Source organism: Nothobranchius furzeri, chromosome 15 (assembly GCF_043380555.1).
Source record: "Nothobranchius furzeri strain GRZ-AD chromosome 15, NfurGRZ-RIMD1, whole genome shotgun sequence".
Classification (NCBI taxonomy): domain Eukaryota; kingdom Metazoa; phylum Chordata; class Actinopteri; order Cyprinodontiformes; family Nothobranchiidae; genus Nothobranchius; species Nothobranchius furzeri.
This window is the reverse complement of record NC_091755.1, coordinates 42,273,072-42,291,485: the sequence shown is the minus strand read 5'-3', so window position 1 is coordinate 42,291,485 and position 18,414 is coordinate 42,273,072. Positions and strand designations below refer to the sequence as shown.

The window sequence follows — 18,414 nt, the reverse complement described above, 5'->3', positions numbered from 1 at the left end:
AAGAGTATTTAACTGTTACGTTAAGAGAGAGAATGCATTGTTTTCCTGTCACATTCAGCTGTTCGATCAGTTAAATTCAACACCCAGACTGTTTCATCATTTCCTGCATTTACAATTCAGTTGCTTTTAATTGTTTTTATTGTACGACTGGACCAAACACCTTTGTTCCAGAGCCTGCGCGTTTTAAAAATGTATTTAAATGTTGTTTGTCAATAAAAAAAAGTCTCTTCTTTGTACTTCCTGTACATCTGATGCTGATTATTTATGCATGTAAACTCTGAGCTGGAGGGAAGCAGCAGTGCCCTGCCTCTGTCTGAACATGGAAGTGACACGTTCACGTCAGAGTGAGAGAAGACAAGTGGGGGTTAGAGAAGTGTGGCTGTCTGCTTCCTGCTTCGAGCTGATGCTCGCTCAGAACAGAGAAGAGAAACTTCCTGGATCGTAGAGAATATTCCGACCGCTGTCCTCTTCGTTTTAGACTTTTGATGCCGTTACATGTTGGTTTGTGAGAGGCGTCATGAGTCGTGGAGCTAAGAGTAAAACAGAGAGCGATCGAAGCTCTTTGCTGAGCCAACAGGAGAATGACATGTTGGAGGAGCTGCTGGGCAGAAGGTGTGCTGTAAGTTCTGAACCGGGAGGAAATAACCCACCGTTCAATTTATTATTCATCACTTCTGCTGCTAAACAAAACTAACGCATTCCGATTGCCTGCCTATATGTTAGATTTCCTCCTCTTTGAGCCGCTAAAACGTCACATGCTGAAGAGGCAGGCGTTAGCTGAGGCCTGTCTCCTAAAACATCATCCTTTTGAGTTGGGAACTGAAAGATCCTTTCTGTAAGCAGCTGTGAGTGATGTTAAGTTATTTGCTGTTGGGTCACCATGACGGAGGCAGCTGTAACAGGAAATGCTGGCTGGCTGGATTCTTCCTCTCCTGTCAGATGTAGACGCCATGGCTGGTTTGGTCTGACAGCAGAGCAGAAGTTTAGTTTTTGACTTCATTCGTCCGTAGGAGTAAGCTGGCAGAGCCGTGAGACATCAGACGTGTGTCAGGTGTAATCCGGAGAAGACAGAGAGCCTTTTGAGCTCTTATCACAAAAATGAGAGCAGAGGAGGAAGTTATCCACCAGCAACGAGCAAATTTACATGTCAACTGGGTGTGTGTGTGTGTGTGTGCGTGCGTGTGCGTGTGTGTGTGTGCGTGTGTGTGTTTAGTCCACAGCCACCGCTGTAGCACAGCTGTTCATGGCTCTGCCACACAGCCCGTCCACATGGAGCCTGCAGCACACCGGAGTGGTCTGCTTCGTCAAAGACAACCCTCAGCGCTCCTACTTCATCCGGATGTTCGATTTGAAGGTCAAATAAAGAATCTATGAGCTCATCCTCTCTAGGTTTTGTGACTGACGTCTCCGTTGGAGAAGCTGTGACTCAGATGTGACGGGAGTTAGTGAGGGGCAGACGCGCTGACCAGGCACTTTTTTCCACAGGCAGGGAAACGGGTTTGGGAGCAGGAGCTGTACGACCAGATGGCTTACTTCACGCCTCTGCAATACTTTCACACCTTTCCTGCAGATGTAAGCGCGCACTAATCACACAAGGCAATAACTGTGTCAGTATGAAATTGTGAGTGTGTGTTTGGGTGAGTTAACAGGACTGCCAGGTGGGCCTGAACTTCACGGACCAACAGGAGGCAGACGCCTTCCAGCATGCTGTCGTGGAGAAAATCAACCAGCGGAACAGCCGGATGGGTCAGCACGCTCCTGCTCCTCTCACTACAGAGCTTTAACCCTCCGGAGGCAGGCGTTGCAGATTAGCAACGTTAAAACCTACCGACCTGGTTTCTCCACATACGTGTTTCATGAGCATGTTTTAACTCAGGAGCACCCCTGAAGGACTTAGTTGTTCGTCCTTTTATCATAACTTACTTTGAGCCTGAGAGGGTTAAGCAGACGTTTAGAAGGACACGCTTCCATGTTTATATTTAGAACAGGTTTGGGTTATGGGCTCGGCTGTAGCACCCTACATCAATAGTAGTCAACGGGGGCGGATCTTCAGGGGGGAACATTGTTGTAAAGCCTTGCCTTCCTCTGCTGCCTCCCTACTTCTATGTCCTAAACGGTGTATTCACATCTGGGTCGGCCCGGTCCATCCCTGGCAGGGTAATTGTGTTCACATCGGGGTAATCTGTGTGTTTTCTGTGCTCAGCCGACCATTTTTTCCAGATCTCATCTCCAGCGGACAGCTTGGCACTGACAACACATCCACTTCGGACCGACTGGGTGGCCAAAGTTCATGTCTGCCTACAGAGAAAGCCTTTGATTGGCAAGCAGAATCAGCCAGTGCTGGCTTCCTGCATACATGATTCATAATCATTCTGGATGCAGTGGAGTAAACATCTCCTCCGACTGCAGCTCACACCTGCCGTGGGAGCACAAAGCCAGACAGCTGTGAGGAGCGCGTGGCGGTCTCAGTGAGACAGTAGGAAGCTGTGTGCTTCATGTCAGAGTCTCTCAAAGCAACGCAACTCTCAGCCACCTTTGTTTACTAATTGAAAAAAGGACACCGTGGACTTCTCCATGCATCTTTTGCCCCGCCTACATGCTCGGAGACGTCTACGTTCCTGAGAAGGCTGTGCAAACAAAACCTGGCCATGGTGGGATGGGCCAACCCAGCCAGGACCCAACCGGGCTGGGCCAGATGTGAAAATGCCACGAGTGATGGCAGAATCAGTCCAGCAGGGGCGGATTAAGAACTGAAGAACATCCGGGGCTTAACACACGCACACACGCGCGCGAACACACGCGCGCGCGCGCACACACACACACACACACACACACACACACACACACACACACACACACACACACACACACACACACGCACACACACACACACAAGTGACACGCACTAGTCAACATCATATATATTTGTCTTGTACCACATCATTTTTAATCTGAAGCTACATATTAAGCATTTTCAGGGCAGAGTATTGTTCCTGTTAGTGTTTAGTGTGAGATGATAGTAAATATTACCTTTCTTTCTCCAACAACTTTACCTGATAAGCTAACTTTAGGCAAACCAGCAGCACAACAAATATTTTCTAATAAGACTCACAAACCTGAGTCAGCACCAGTCTCATCAAAGCTGGGGTTCTGTCGCCGTACTTTTGGTCTAAAACGTCCTTATGTCCATCTTCACTCATGCGTTTCAGGCAGAGAGTGAAGAAGAAGCCGGCTGCTGAAGGGCTTCTTCTTCAGTGGTGGAGGCTCAGGCAGGCTGTATACAAACTACTGCCAGCTGCTCCCTCTCTGTTGGACTTTGGTACTGCATGTTACTTCTGCGGTTTAGATCCGGGGCTTTTCATGAAAGATCCGGGGCTTCAGCCCAAGTAGCCGGGCCTAACGCCGCCCCTGCAGTCCTGTACAGTAATTTAGGTTCTTTTTCTGAAGTAATTCTAGTTTTCTTTCTGTATTTATTTTGTGGAACTTGTTCAATTTTAAAATTATACTCAAAATTGTCTTTGATTTTTCTTCATAGGAGATCATGACACAGTTTAAAGTGTTTTGTGGATATTTTGTTTGTTTCATTTGTGTAAAAAGGGATTTCTCAACAAGGAGGTCCAGCATTGTCACCCTGCCTGTCCTCATCTATCTGCCACAGCGTTTCAGTCAACCTGAAGCATGTTTGTTTGTTTGTTGCTGTTTAACACTGGTGGTAACCTCATCCTAAATGTTTTCTCTCACCTCTGCTGCTAACAGAGAAGAAACAGCGCCCCCCACCGACGAACGGTAAGATCGACAGCTCAACCCTCTCCCCTGTGCAGGGTTTAATCGAACACCAGGCTAAATAAAAAATGCTTTTGTGCCTCTGCAGATAGAGGATCCCTACCCCCACTCCCAACCGACAGAGGTTTGCAGCTCCATCACCTCATCTTGTCCCCAGGTTTTCTTTCACCATTTAAACCCAACTCTGTTTCTTCAAACAGCGCCACCCGGGAGTCCTGGATCTTTTCACATGGCCACAGTGGATATCCAGAATCCAGACATCCAGTCGTCTCGCTATCGCTCCATGCCCTCACCCCAGTCAGTCGCCCCCGACAAAGGAAAGAAGAGCAAAAAGGACAAGAAAAAAGTCCCTAAACTCTCCAAAGCAGATATAGGAGCACCCAGTGGGTTTAAGTAAGCGTGGGAGCCTCTAAACCTACTGTGAGGATGTCCTCCCATCACTCAGAGTTTTCTGGTTCTGGTTTCTTCCAGGCATGTGTCTCATGTGGGATGGGACCCCAACAACCTTGACCCTGACCTGTCAAAACTGCTGTCCCGAGCAGGCATCGGTGAAACTGAGCTGAGGGATGAAAACACCTCCAAGCTCATCTATGACATCATAGAGCAGTCAGGAGGGATGGAGGCTGTCAAACGGGAGGTGAACCGAGGTCAGACTCATTACTTTCTTCCTGCTGGTTAATCCACCTGCTCTCCTCCTCCTCACACTAACTTCTTCCATCTTCTTCGATTGGACTACAGCTCCTCCACCTGCCAGGCAGGGCCCTCTGCCTCCTTTTCCGAGCCCCACTTCCTCTGCCCCGACCCCTCCACCCCCACGAGGTCGCTCTGGTCCCCTGCCTCCCATCCCAGGCCAGATACAAAGAGGACCACCACCTCCACAGCCACCTCCATCTCGTGGAGTCCTGCCACCCCCTCCTCCAATAGGCCGAAGTGGTGCACCTCCTCCACCACCTCCTGCATTCTCTACGCCTCCACCGTCTTCAAGGCCCTCTCATGCCTCACCCCCCTCTCACAGCATGCCACCTCCCCCGCCACCATCATCTCGGTCAATGGGGGCTCCTCCTCCTGTCCCATCCACACCCAACAGAGGAGGTGGAGGAGGACCTCCTCCACCACCGCCACCACCTCCACCTTCTCAATCTTCTATTCCCTCAGATTTCCCCCCTCCTCCCCCCGTGTTTAGTGCCCCATCAACACCAGCTGCATCCACAGGAGGAGGAAACAGCAGGGGGGCTCTTCTTTCTCAGATCCAGGAAGGGAAATGTCTCAGAAAAGTAAAGGAATATTTAAAAGAATATTTTGCTCTTATGTATTTGTTTTACTTTAAAAAATATATAAATATACATATAAATTGACTTTTGAAGTATAAACATCATCCTCCATCCCCTGCTGCAGGTAACGGAGTGCTCTGGGCCACCCACACCCTCGACACCAGACACAGGTGAGGGCATCGTAGGTGCTCTTATGATGGTCATGCAGAAGAGGAGTAAAGTCATCCACTCTTCAGGTAGGCAGCAGGAAATGATCCGACACATCTGGGAAACAAACATCCATTGCTTACGTGCCTTCTCTTTTTCAGATGAAAGTGAAGATGATGGGGCGGAAGACGACGATGATGAAGATGAATGGGACGACTGATTCTGAAGTGATTTTTCAACCATCACACCATAAAACTGTTACATTTGATGTTTTATATCTGTGACCTCAAAGCGTAGTTTAACTTGTATTAATGAGAAACTATGACTGATTGAGGAAATAAAAGAGAGAGCAGCTCAAAGGGATGAACGGTTCTCATGGGAACATTTCCGTGTCTGATATATCTGCAACACGTTATGAATTTTGGGTACAAGAGGAGTGGTGCGACGGAGTCTGGATCGTGGAACAGAGGACGAACTCTTCATCCTTGATGAAGAAGTCATCTTGGTACAAATGTGTTGTGTAGAGATGAAGATGACGAGCCCATTCTCATACAGTGGGGCAAAATGAGATGATGTTGCCCCTTTAAAAAATAAGGTAATTAGGGACAGGAAGTTGGCTCCCTGGTTAAATTCTGATCTACGAACTTTAAAAGAAACTCTAGAAAATTGGAGAGAACATGGCGCTCTACACACCAGGAGGAGTCCTACTTATCCTGGAAATAGTCTTGTTCTTTAAAAAAAATAAGCTTCGACAAGCTAGAACTGCTTATTTTTCATCGTCAATTGAGGAGAATAAGAATAATCCAAAATTTCTTTTCAGTACAGTTGCTAAACTTACGCAGAATCAAAGCTCTGATCCATCTATTCCCTTAGCCCTCAGCAGCAATGACTTCATGGGATTTTTAACAAGTAAAATTAATTCTATTAGAAACAAAATCTTTAGCATCCTCCCTAATGTGATTTCTTCTTCCTCAGTAAGTGAGGCAGCATCAGAAGTGACTGTAGAACCTCATCTGTGCTTGAACCGCTTTGATCCAGTTGAGCTTTCAGAGTTATCAGAAATATTAGCTTCATCTAAACCTTCAACTTGCATTTTGGATCCAATCCCAACCAAATTATTTAAAGAAGCATTTCCTTTGGTTACTGCCCCCATTCTAGATATAATCAATCTATCCTTAGTAAATGGATATTTACCACAGGATTGTAAGGTTGCTGTAATCAAACCTTCACTTAAGAAGCCTTCTCTGGATCCAGATGACCCAATGAATTACAGACCAATATCTAACCTTCCATTTTTATCCCAAGTCCTGGAGAAAATAGTGGCCATCCAAGTATGTGAGCATTTAAACACTAATGCTCTGTTTGAGGAATTTCAGGCTGGTTTTAGAGAGTATCACAGCACTGAAACTGCATTAGTGAGAGTTACAAGTGATATTCTCATGGCCTCAGATAAGAATCTTGTGTCTGTTCTAGTCTTGTTAGATCTCAGTGCTGCCTTTGACACAGTTGATCACAATGTTCTTTTAGAAAGACTTGAACATGTTGTAGGGATCAAAGGAACAGCGCTAGGCTGGTTTAAATCCTACCTGTTCTGGGATTCTCCTCAGAAGGCTCCTGGATGCGTCGCCACATCGGAGACAGGAACAAGCGCTATTCAGCCAAAGTTTCATAATCAGGGAACATTTTCTAAGTGACAAGTATCTCTGAGAGACCGGGTTTGGAAAACACTCGCTTCAGTGGGAGGAATCTTCCCGCATGCGCTCTGGTTCTGCAGCGCGCTCCAAGCCAATCTCCACAACTTCAGCTCGCTGTGCACACATGCGCTGACAACGAGCTGCGCTGAGCAGTGTCCAGCTCAGACGTTCAGTTGGGAATCTTTTCTTGGGTGATTTAGCTACATCTGCGATCAGTGGCGGCTGGTGAAAAATATTTTTGGTGGGGCTGTGCTATTTTTTTTAAACAAACTTGTGCTTTCTGAGCTTTGTGCACAACTTCACTATTTCCTGAATTGAGCACAGCTCTTTTATTTCCTGTCTTACATTACTGGACAAAGGGATTAATCCAGGTGTGTCTGACTATTGGAACACTGCCTTGCGGACCAAGGTTGAAGAATACTGCATTAAATTGCACATAAAATAACATGACCATATATGGTCCACATCCACATTACTGTTTGTGAAACTAACATACTGGAGAATGTCATCACAATAATATTAAATAAACAAGTATGTACCTGATCTTTTGCATGCTGTTGGTGAAGCTCTGGATGACCCCTGTCAGATGTAGACAGAGTCAATGTTCCTCTTCTGCAGCTGGTTGGACAGCATGTCCACATGTGGCATGATCTTGTGACACAATGCCAGCAGAAAGCCGAAATCTTCTTCCTCCAGCATTCTCACAAAGCCTCCTGCCTCTCTCTCAGTGATTGGATCAAAGTCATCCGAGTCTCTGATCATCTGGAAAAATCTGAGGAGGTCATCCTTGTGCTCATACACTGTGTTGACATCTTTCTCTTGGACAAAATGTCCCGGTTCTGATCCACTTCTTCATTGTGTTTCTTCACTGCAAGCCTGTGTCCCTCGTCTCTAGCTGCATGGCTATGTTAGCTCTGCCTAGCATAGCTAGCTTCACCGTGTTGTCCATGTGCGCCCGGGATAACTCATGTTTCTTCACCTTCTCAGAAAAATGTTTCATGTCAGTAACTTCTGACTCAATCCATGCCTCATCTGTCACAGTCGTTTTGAATAACAAACACGGAAAGCAAAATAACGCATTAGCGTGATTGCATCCAGCTAGCCAAGCCTTCCCAGAAGCCTGGTGTGTATTTTACCTCTCTCCTCCTCCTGCTGGCTTATCTTTACGTCGGGCTGATCTGGTCCAAGCTCTTTGACATTAAGTTTTTCCACCATAGTTCTCCTCTTGAACGGATACTGGAGAAGAGACCGAACTGAATTCAGTGGCTGCTGAGATCCGGTATCCATGCTGGTTGTAGTCACCGGTGGCGTCCATGTTACATCTGCGTCACCACCAAAAACAACTCTGCCGAGTTCTGCCGAGTTCTACCGAACACCAACGAAACCTTTGGCGGTAGCTCTATCGCCCATCATGCTTCTGAAACAACGTCGACGCTGATTGGATACATTCCCATTCCTACCCTTTGATTTTCTTGTCAGCAATTGGTCGGCTGGTCCCGTCCTGTTTGGGCGATTCAAAAACAGCACAGAGCCTCCACGGCTAGGCAGAGACCAATATATATATATATATATATATATATATATATATATATATATATATATATATATATATATATATATATATATATGTATATATATATGTATATATACGAATTATTTTTGTTACAACACACACAATTAACTTAGAATATGTGATTATTGTTAATTTTATTTTTTTATTTTTTTAAATAAAAATTATAAACACGGAAAAACTGGGAGGGCGGCGCCCTATCGCCCTCTACTGGCCAGCCGCCACTGTCTGCGATGTGTGTAATGAATTAAACGTCAGTTCGTCTGCATGCGTCGGGGTAATTCTTTCTATTCTTTCTCCGTCAAAATAAACGGTCAAATACGGGAACTGTCCGGTCAACACAAGCCCTGCTTTTAACTGTTCTGTTTTCTTGTGAAAATTGTTGGAAAGAGATAAAATTTAACTTGATTACCACCAGAGCCAGTGTGCCGTTATCTCCGTGACGGTAAACGAGGGGAAAAACAAATTGATCGGATCCTGCACGTCTTTTAACACATTGGTCAGGATTGACGCACTTTGTTTTCATTTAGTTGGTTAAAAAAAAAGTCAGGCTCTGGCTCGGGTCGGGCCAGAGAATCCTGAAAACCTTTTCGGACCGGTCGGGCCGGACACGGGCTCAGATTTTAGGCCCGTGCAGGGCTCTACCTCCTGGTATGACCCACCGGGTGGAAACTTTGGCAGATCCAGAACTCTCTCCAGAATTTTACGAATACCTGTGAAACAAGAACATTGAGAATCTGGTACTCCAAGTCCATTTATGTCAGTATCTTAGACTGAGAGACCATCTAAAGGCTAAAGAACCCATAGCAGGTGTTCTGGACTCATTAGCTGATTAGAGTGTGACACTTGACTCTAGAGTATTGAACCTTTTCACAATATTCTGATTGTCTGAGATTCATAATGTGGAGTCTCCATCAGCTGAATGCCATCACAACTATAAAACATCTGGATTTGTGTGCAATGAGTCTGTCTCACAGATAGCTTCACCTTTTAAGTTGGGTTACTGACATTAATGAACTTTTGCTCCAGATTCTAGTTTTTGAAGTTGTCTTTGTGACCATGGATGGGATAGATGGGGGGCACCTGACAGTAAAACATCTTATTTAGTGCTTTGTGTGTTAGAAAAGCCATGTTGAATGTTTCATAATAAAAGATGACACAACAGTAAAGGACAACACTACATCCGAGCCAAATTCATTCCCATTTTTATAGAATATTGTACATAAAAATTGGTTTTGTCTCATTTCCTCAAATATCTGTGCAAAAATCCCAGATTCCCTCAAGTTCCAACACCAACAAAGTGCATAACTGGAAGAACACCATACACTACATACATGTTCAATACTCACACGCTGTGGGTCACTAGCACAGGGCAGCAGAGGGGTCAGTACACAACAACATCAATCGAATTAGCTGAGCAGAAAACACCAGGCCTAAACCAGCATCCTAACACGAGTCTGAAAACAAAACAACCGTGAAATGTACAACTTGCAACAAACAACAATGCATGCAAAATCTGTATTTGTATCAACATCATCCAACACAAGGGTAACCTCAGCAACAAGTCACGACCATTATTATTATATTAACAATCAATATATTACATTTCTTTTTCAAGATACTTAATAGAAAGCACACCTGTGTAATTTACATTGTAGTCAGCGATGTTTAACAAGGGACACCAAGTTTGTGTGAAACAAGGGGAACGTCCGCCCAAGCAGCCTGTTTCAACCACAGAAACATTATTGTACATAAAGTTCTCTATTGGTAACCAGAGCTGAACTGTATCATTTACAATGTGGACACCAGTAGTGTAAACTAGATTTCCTATGGGTTTACTGGGCTGACACGTACAGACCCAACACCTGCCCAACAAACGGAAGTGATCCAAACAGATTTCAGTTAACTGTCCAGCATAGAGTCCAGTCCACACAGGCTGGAGGTGGACAGTCTGTCCCGTCGTCTAACCGAGGCCTTGGTCCTGACTTTCCGTGTGCCTGCGGCTGGTGCGCTTTCGCTGCTGCTGTTTGGGGTTGACCTGTTCCCAGTAGGACTGGCAGTACTGGTTGATCAGTCTAATCTCTGGTGGGAAGGGCGTGGAGGCCAGGGGCAACTGAGGGTGAGGCCCCGCTTGGCGAGTTTTTGGCTCCTCGTCCTCGTCTCGAGCTGTGAGCGCTAAGACGATATCTCGATCGAGGATGCGCAGCGCCACACGGGCCACGGTGTGTTTAAAGTTGTTTTCAGTGGCGAGGCAGTGGTACAGCCCCGCGTCTGATTGGTTGAGAGACTTCAGAAGGACACCATGGTTGGTCTTCAGGACTCCTCCAGCACGATTCAGCTGCAGGTGGAAGAACGAAGGAGCAAAAAATAAAATTAGGAAAGGGATCAACAGCTTTTTGTTTGGGCATTCAGATCAATGCAAACTGTGTTGTTGTTGTTGTTGTTGTCACATCAAACTATTTCATGTCCATTTATAAGGAGATCAGTTGAGTTCCCAGGTGGTCTGCTCTTCCTCACCACTTTCCTCTTGCCCTCCCTCTGGAAGAGCCACTTGACGCTGGCCTGAGGAGAGCGAGGCTGACATTCCAGGAAGGTGCTGCTGCCTTCCACCCCAAACTGCACCGTCTCTCTCAGCCGTTTCTCCACTAAGCGTCCAGACGGAAAGAACAAGGTGAGAAAATGCAACAAGAAGTTGAAACAGTGATTTGAACAAAGACGGTACCTTTAGCGTTGAAGCCTCTGCACTGTCGGAGTGGATCTCCATGTTTCACATCCTGCCTTCTGCTCCTCCTGAGGTGGACATTGAAAGTTTTCAGTAGGACTGACATGCCCTGCAGGACTTTGAGGACATGGTGGAGGTCTCACCGTTTGGTTGATGGGGTGAATGCGGAGCAGCTCTCTCCATCCCAAGCACAGTAGGGATCCCGAGCCAGGCAGCAGTCCGAGCAGGCCCTGCCGTAAACAGCACAGCGATGCAGCGACACCTGCGTCAAACCGCCGTCTGATGACACGTAGAGCTGTTGCTGTGGCAACACGAACAAAACCGATTCAGTTCAAAGAGGCTGGGGCTGATGACAGAACATCTTAATCCTCCAATGAAGAAAAACCTACTCTTTTAGAAGAAATCTTCATGGTCTTGACTGGAGCTCTGCTCTGTAAAACCAATCATCAGAACTATTTAAGCTGGGATCATGGTGTTTTTTAATATTCAGGCATGTGGAGACATACCCGAAAAACCTCCACCTCCTCCAGCGTCAGCTCCTCCATGCTGGTAGGATCTTTGGGTAAAACAATCACCTTTTGCACGGTGCCGCGATCTGAAAGGTCAGTCAAATATTGTTCAAGACAAACAATATCAACCAACAATCATTTGTTTCCCCCTTCACTTTTGGACTCGACATTCTCAGTGTGGTGTGACAAGGGTATAGGACAGTCTAAACATTTATATGTGGATGGTGTGTTCGATAGTTTTCCCAATTTGTCTTCTCGTTATAATCTCCCTATTACCCATTTGTTTCGCTATTTTCAAATTCGAAATTTTGTTGCCAAGTGTTTCCCAAATTTCCCCTTTTTACCTCCAGAACAGCGGTGGGAAACTATCTTATATTTTATTCCTCATCACAGAGGAACCATTTCGAAACTTTATGATGCTATTCTGTCTCTTAGTAACCACTCTAAGGTTAAGCTTAGGGGTATATGGGAAGGAGAACTAGGAATTGGAATACATGAGGAGTCTTGGGAACAGGCTATAGCAAGGGTACGATCTTCCACCTCCTGCGCTCGTCTTGGACTTATCCAATTTAAGGTCATTCATAGGGCGCATTTCTCTAAGTCTAGACTTTCTGAACTGTATCCGGAAGTGGAGAATAAATTTGATAAATGCCAGGGTTCTCCTTAGCCACATGTTTTTTTTTGTGTCCTGAGCTACAACGTTTCTGGACAGGGTATTTTGCTATTATGTCAACTGTTCTTGGCGTAACTCTTCATCCTTGTCCTCTGATTGCGGTATTCGGGATTCCCGATCGCTCACTTATACTGGACTCCACACAAAAGGATATCATTGCCTTCACATCCCTATTAGCGAGACGTTTAATATTGTTACATTGGAAGTCTGCTAAGTGTCCTACTGTTTCCCAGTGGCTTAAAGATGTCATGTTTTTTTTTAAACTTGAAAAAATGTAACATACGCTGAGAGGGTGCACGGCCAATTTTTTTCATAAGTGGCAACCCTTTATCTCTTATTTTACTAGTCTAGAGGTATTACCTGTTTAAATGTACTTCTGTTATAGTTATATTCCAGTAATATGTTTGATGGTTGTGTTGATCTGTGTGGGACGGGGGGGGGGGGGGGGGGGGGGTCTTTGTTTTTGGTATGTTTTTTTGTTTAATTGTCTTGTCCCCCTTTTTTGGTTGTTGTTCTGTCTGTTTGTTGATATTTACCTAGAAAAATGAAGAAATGTTAATTGTATTTTGGTAATTGTAAGAACTGTTGTTTTCTTCTTTCAATAAAAATATTAAAAAAAGACAAACAATATTTATATAAAATATGACTCACATTTTCATCCTAATATTATCAGATGAACTTGAAACATATAATTAGTTTGAGACATATTATTATTATTATTAGTTTTTATTATTATTGCAGAGAGCGCAGGGGAAAACTGTATGTGGACTTTATGTATTTAACATTAATTGTGTCTTTTTTATTTACTTTTATTTTTTTAATAAAAAACATTAATTGTGTCTTTATCAAAAAAAATTTTTTATTTTTTTAAATTAAAAAAACATGAATTGTGTCTTTATTAAAAAATATATTTTTATTTTTTAATAAAAAACATTAATTGTGTCTTTATTTAAAAAATTATTTTTATTTTTTAATAAAAAACATTAATTGTGTCTTTATTTAAAAAAATATTTTTATTTTTTTAATAAAAAACATTAATTGTGTCTTTATTAAAATTATTTTTATTTTTTTAATAAAAAAACATTAATTGTGTCTTTATTTAAAAAAATATTTTTATTTTTTTTAATAAAAAAACATTAATTGTGTCTAATCAAATATGAAAATGAAAAATCCATAACTGGCATGAGACTGCACTGAATGGGAATGTGGAGTCAGCCCTACAGCAGCCTCACCTGTGCCCAGAAACAGCACCTCATACCGTCCATCCACAGCATCCACATGATCCACCACCATGGAGGTGTAGCGGTAGTCCACGCCGGTTCTCACCACCAGGGGGCGGCGGTGGATCGGATAAACTGGGTGAAACATGAGGGGATGGGACCGGATGAAATTCACAGCCTCATCTGAGAAGTTCTTGGAGGACCGGATGCCAGGAGTGAAGGTTCCTCCTGGACACTGAGGGACAGGAAAATAAGGGAAGTGTGACTTTGTGTGTTCGCTGAGGTCCGTAGAGATTTTGGAGGCGGAGACCTACAGTTCCGGGTCGAGGATAGGGGATCTTGCCGTTATATTCTGTCCATTGATAGTTGTGGCCGTGCTTGTGGGCAAAAGGTCCGTTGAAGACGTTCCGAATGTCAGTCATTGAAAACACACAGACCGCGGAGCCCTTAAACACAGAGCTGGAGCAGGAATACAAAATCAACGTAACACATTTTATTAAAGAGCCAATTAACCACAAGAATGTGTTGATAAAAAACCGCGCGGGCGAGGGTGAACGCCTCACCCTGCTGTGGTGAAGAGACCATACACCATGGGGTTTCGTTCATCTTGTGTCGGCTGGATAAACACGTCTCCTGAAAGAATAACGTCGGCATAAAATATGATCAGTACAGCTGAAGAAAACAGAGTTTGAGATGTAATAAAAGCAAATGCCAGGACGTTACGTAGTTCATCAAAAGGCGTCTCGACGCCATCCTCTCCAATCACGGAGCAGATGAGACGCGCCTTCAGGAACGTGGTCCAGCGGTTCACCAGGGATTTCTGCCCTCCTTCATCGTTCTGCAGAACAGAAATGAGCTCAGAGTCTAGGTGGACTACTGACTTCGTACATTTGATCCTACCGAGCAGGTCGGCTCACCAGACACACTCTTCCCACTCGGGCTAAAACCGTGGGGCTCGCCCCCCCGGTGGTGTCTAGACTCTTCTCTCGGAAGAAGAAGTAAAGTTTGTCGTCGTTCTTTTCTGCGCTGTCAGGGATCTGCTGGATCTGAACAAACACGGGCTCTGGAGGATAAAAACAGATAGAGCAGAGGGGGGACTGAAACAAGCGGTTGTCAAATAAAATGAGAGGATCCATAACCTGCAATCATCTGCATTTTCCTCTTCACGCCCACGCTTACTCACCGTTCAGCCACCTGGAGTCAGACTGCTCCGTCCGGACCGCCGGCCTCCCTCCCATGGTCCTAAACACAGCCGCATCCGTGCTCATGAAGTCAATGTGCACACCTGCATACAGGTTACCGTCTGCAGAGGAGGGGGACATAAAGAAGAGAAGTAGATGTTTGCACGGAGAGCTTTGATTTGATGTGTTTGAGTTTTCACTTCTGCGCATCTTACTGATCAGAACCGCAACGTTTTCCTGTTTGGGATCGTAGGAACACTTTCCCTTCCCTGAATCCACGTAGCCAGGGACCAGCCTAAACAAGTAGTCCTGCACAGGCAGATCACACCAGAGAACGCATAAAAATAGACCACTCAGAGGAAACAAGGGACCAAAGGAAAATCATAAACAATCCGTGTCCCAGTTAGCAGCGCTGAAATATTTAGCAGGGCTAAGCGTTGTCGGTCTGTGCTGCTGGAAGGGGAGCTGGCTGTAAATCCCACTCGGGGAACTGTGAGCGTCCTGCTCACCTCAGCCCTCCAGCCTCTGTTGATGAATGTGCAGATGGGCTGGTACGCGCCCGTTCCACAGGTGTAGAGGTGGGTGCGGTTCCACGGCTCAATCATGCGCACAAAGTTGGCGCACTCCCCCTGGACACAAAGACTCGTGAGACGACCAGAATTCAACCATCTCATCACGAAAGCGGGTGCCTTCTCACCTGCTTGCCCTTTCCCGTCATCTGGCATTCTCCCTTTCTCTTAGCAGAGGCCGGCCAGTGGATCTGCACCACAGAGAGCACAAACGGCCCCAAAAACGGTCAGAAGATTTAACTCTACATGTAGACACAGCGGAGGAGATTTGGCAAGCGTGCTGCCGGATTCTGAACGCACAATGAGAGGCTCTTTGTTGACGTTGTGCATGTCCAGAGCCACCAGGTACTCCCGGCTGCCCAGGTACAGACGGCCCTGGTCCTGGTCCATCAGGAGGATGCGGTAGTCGCTGGTGTTGAAGGAGAAACTGAACGGCCGTGCTGCTTTTGTGTCCATCAGCTCTGTGTGGAAAATATGAAAAGGTTTGTTTAAAGGAGAGAAAGAACATCTGGGGTGTTTGGCAAGGCTGCGACTTCAGCGTCATGTTTTATTACTGACTCACGTCCCGGGAACAACACACTTCTCACTAGTTTGTCTTGAAAAATGTGCCACTTATTAAATATAACTCAACACGGAGCATGTTAAAGAGCACATTTGCTTTTAAGATCTCAATATTTAATGTGTGCTGGGGTCTGACTGAGTTTAAGCCACCGCCTGTCCCGTGGAGTTGGACCAAAAGGCGGGTCTCGGAGGAAACGCGGTCAGTGGAACTCACCGCTAAGGTTTGCGTTCAGCTACGCGTGACCTGTCAAGACGCGCCGCTGTGGAAAATGTTTCTCCTGCTTCTGTTTGCTCCCCTGAAAGCTTTGATTGGACCTTCTTCAGCTGCTGCAAAACTAATGCCCTCCAACAATTCTCTGATTGATTGCATTGATTGAAAGACTTGAAAGGCCCTCCTTAAACATATGCGGCATTTCCAAAATACTGTCAGCTCTGTGCGCACACACTGTGGAGGCAGCAGGATCAAACCACGCCAAATGTTCTCTGAGGCCCTCAGAAGCAGGCTTACGGGGATCCGAGAGGACGAGCTGTCTTTATTTACATCAAAGCGCCTCCCATCTTTGAGGCCGGCGCTAACAGGATGCAGTCAAGGTGCCATTAAAATAAGCCATCTGCAATCAGATCTCCGGACAGCGCGGGACGGAGTCTCGGAGGTGGAACGGGGTCCAGCTCTGTTCCCCGAGAGATAAACACAGGATAACAAGCTCCTCCGGGCCAAAGTGGATCCTGACTAAATGTAGAAACGCCGCACCCCTTTATACATGTGTCCACGCTCCGAAAATAGCAAACAATGTCCCGCCATCATCTGGTAAACATTCAGCAAACACTTCTCCTCTGACGGCATTCCGACACCGATAGGGAAACACTGGGAAGAAGACGCAGGCCCAGCCTGGGCCACCTAAAGGTCTCGAGTTACACGTCGTCACTGACGACTGCTGCCACTCCGACCTGTCTCCTGCGTGCCGACAGTGCCATGAGGACACGGCAGTCTTCGGTTACGTTCTGCTTTCTAGCAAAGCTGATTATTCTGTCTAAGCAGCCCAGGCGGATCCCTCTGAAGAATGTTTCATTGACCCAAGCGCCAAGGAAACAATGTGAGCTCCCCGCTCTGTGCAGGCCCCGCGTATCCCCAGAGTGTCACTCAGACCGGCTCAGGCGTTCAGAAGAGTCACATGTCCTCCAGCCGCCCTGAAACCTCCTCCACAGGCGCCTCGGGGAACAAAGAGGCTCGCTGTCACAAACAATGAACAATAAATCCTCAGAGTGGCAGAAAACAGTTGGGGGCTCCAGCAAGTTCTTTCCTTTCTTGTTCCGGACTAGGGGGGAAGGGTGGCGGAGTTTCTTTTCTTCTGTCGAACCTGAGAAAAGATCTAAAAATCTTTATTCACGAAGGTGTGTAAAGACGTGGACGCCTCCGACTGAGGGGGAAAAGTTCAAGACTAAACTTGTGCTCCAAAAACATCCCGGTAAGCTGTTTACCAAGAAGGAATTGGTGCTAAAGGTCGAGCAAAAAAAATGCACGGAAATTCCTCTCCCGCCTGTCAGAGGCGTGCACGCCAGCTGCTGTCACATCAGTGCACGCGTGCTGCCAGTGCTTATCGACCACAGATCTGGAGATGAGCTCTAATCTGCTTCAGATGCCTTCACGTAAATACGGTAATCACGGAACTTTAACACGAAGATAAGAAACCAAACGCTGTCTAGACCTGACCCAAACCCACCGCGGCTGCACAGAAGAGCACCCAGGAATGTTGTGAATCCGATCCACGCCTCTAATTTAGCCGTTCTCAGCCGAGGCGTGAGGCGGGCACGTGTTCTTGCCCGTTTCGGCGCTGAGGTGACACCGTGATGAGGATGTGGAAATAACTGTAATCATCTTGGCGGCGTTTGGATCAGATGTGTCGCTCTGATATTTGTGAGGAGAAGCGCTGCAGCGTTAGGGTTAATGAGCGCATGGGAAAATCCCAAAAACCTACAAAAACCCAGATTCATCCTCATCTGGGTTCTATCCCAGGAGGTCCAGTCCCGATCAGGTGTCAGGTGGCATCAAAACAACGGCGGAGCGACAGGTTCCACTACTGTGCGTGTGGGTTTTAGGGTGTGGGGGAAGAAACTGCTGCTGAAGGGCACTACCAGTAACCCGCCACGCATAACATCCACCTTTTGTTTTCAGTGTTGCACTGCTTGACATGTGGCAGGAAGTACGTCCAGAGAGGAAACAAAACCTCTGGCGTGGGTGAACGAGCCCGTGTGCGCGTCTGGGACGCAGCCACACAGATCCGAACAGATCCGCTGCTGTAACAACCGTGAGAGGCGGTCGGACCCGACATGGGTGAGCTCACCTTTGAAGGAGAGGTGAACCCGCGGCGCGAACTGCTGCAGGCCCAAGCTTGGGTAAACACAGAGGGCCAACAGGAGGAGTCGGGCTGCAGACGCTGTCATGGTAACAGTCATGCAGGTAGCCCACAGAGATCTAAATCTGAACAAAAGAAGAAAGAGGAATGAGTGTTATTA

At 46.2% G+C, this 18,414-nt stretch overlaps 2 protein-coding genes across 3 annotated transcripts in view; one reads left to right on the top strand and one right to left on the bottom strand.

Moving 5' to 3' along the window:
• Positions 1 to 381: 381 nt before the first annotated feature.
• On the top strand, positions 382 to 5,585 carry wasb (WASP actin nucleation promoting factor b). Of its 2 annotated transcripts, none has more exons than XM_015967292.3 (11): positions 382 to 619; positions 1,214 to 1,354; positions 1,486 to 1,572; positions 1,650 to 1,746; positions 3,757 to 3,786; positions 3,872 to 3,907; positions 3,984 to 4,176; positions 4,255 to 4,430; positions 4,522 to 5,057; positions 5,179 to 5,290; positions 5,363 to 5,585. In XM_015967292.3, exons 1-11 carry the CDS (start codon positions 518 to 520, stop codon positions 5,419 to 5,421), a joined length of 1,569 nt encoding a protein of 522 aa, XP_015822778.1. In that variant the 5' UTR covers positions 382 to 517; the 3' UTR covers positions 5,422 to 5,585. The 2 variants fall into 2 exon arrangements, with proteins under 2 accessions (XP_015822778.1, XP_015822779.1); XM_015967293.3 differs by having other exon boundaries at positions 485 to 612.
• A 4,621-nt stretch (positions 5,586 to 10,206) lies between these two features.
• The window catches only part of LOC107390520 (semaphorin-3F), a 17,943-nt gene continuing 9,735 nt past the window's right edge, over positions 10,207 to 18,414 (bottom strand). The window contains exons 2-18 of the mRNA XM_015967280.3: positions 18,243 to 18,379; positions 15,640 to 15,800; positions 15,468 to 15,530; positions 15,280 to 15,399; positions 14,986 to 15,079; positions 14,773 to 14,892; positions 14,507 to 14,652; positions 14,313 to 14,427; positions 14,153 to 14,222; positions 13,904 to 14,048; positions 13,602 to 13,824; positions 11,694 to 11,782; positions 11,577 to 11,618; positions 11,331 to 11,488; positions 11,188 to 11,255; positions 10,983 to 11,110; positions 10,207 to 10,803 (exon numbers count right to left, since the gene is read on the bottom strand). Of these exons, the coding sequence (XP_015822766.1) occupies positions 10,429 to 10,803; positions 10,983 to 11,110; positions 11,188 to 11,255; positions 11,331 to 11,488; positions 11,577 to 11,618; positions 11,694 to 11,782; positions 13,602 to 13,824; positions 13,904 to 14,048; positions 14,153 to 14,222; positions 14,313 to 14,427; positions 14,507 to 14,652; positions 14,773 to 14,892; positions 14,986 to 15,079; positions 15,280 to 15,399; positions 15,468 to 15,530; positions 15,640 to 15,800; positions 18,243 to 18,354 (2,229 nt within the window). The 5' untranslated portion in view covers positions 18,355 to 18,379 and the 3' untranslated portion in view covers positions 10,207 to 10,428. The remainder of the gene's footprint in view (positions 10,804 to 10,982; positions 11,111 to 11,187; positions 11,256 to 11,330; positions 11,489 to 11,576; positions 11,619 to 11,693; positions 11,783 to 13,601; positions 13,825 to 13,903; positions 14,049 to 14,152; positions 14,223 to 14,312; positions 14,428 to 14,506; positions 14,653 to 14,772; positions 14,893 to 14,985; positions 15,080 to 15,279; positions 15,400 to 15,467; positions 15,531 to 15,639; positions 15,801 to 18,242; positions 18,380 to 18,414) is intronic.

Bases quoted from the DNA above. Each gene is read 5' to 3' on its own strand.
- wasb (XM_015967292.3), top strand. From the start codon at position 518: ATGAGTCGTGGAGCTAAGAGTAAAACAGAGAGCGATCGAAGCTCTTTG. The intron at 1,355-1,485 runs GTCAAATAAAGA...TTTTTTCCACAG, and splicing joins TCCGGATGTTCGATTTGAAG to GCAGGGAAACGGGTTTGGGA. The intron at 4,431-4,521 runs GTCAGACTCATT...ATTGGACTACAG, and splicing joins CAAACGGGAGGTGAACCGAG to CTCCTCCACCTGCCAGGCAG.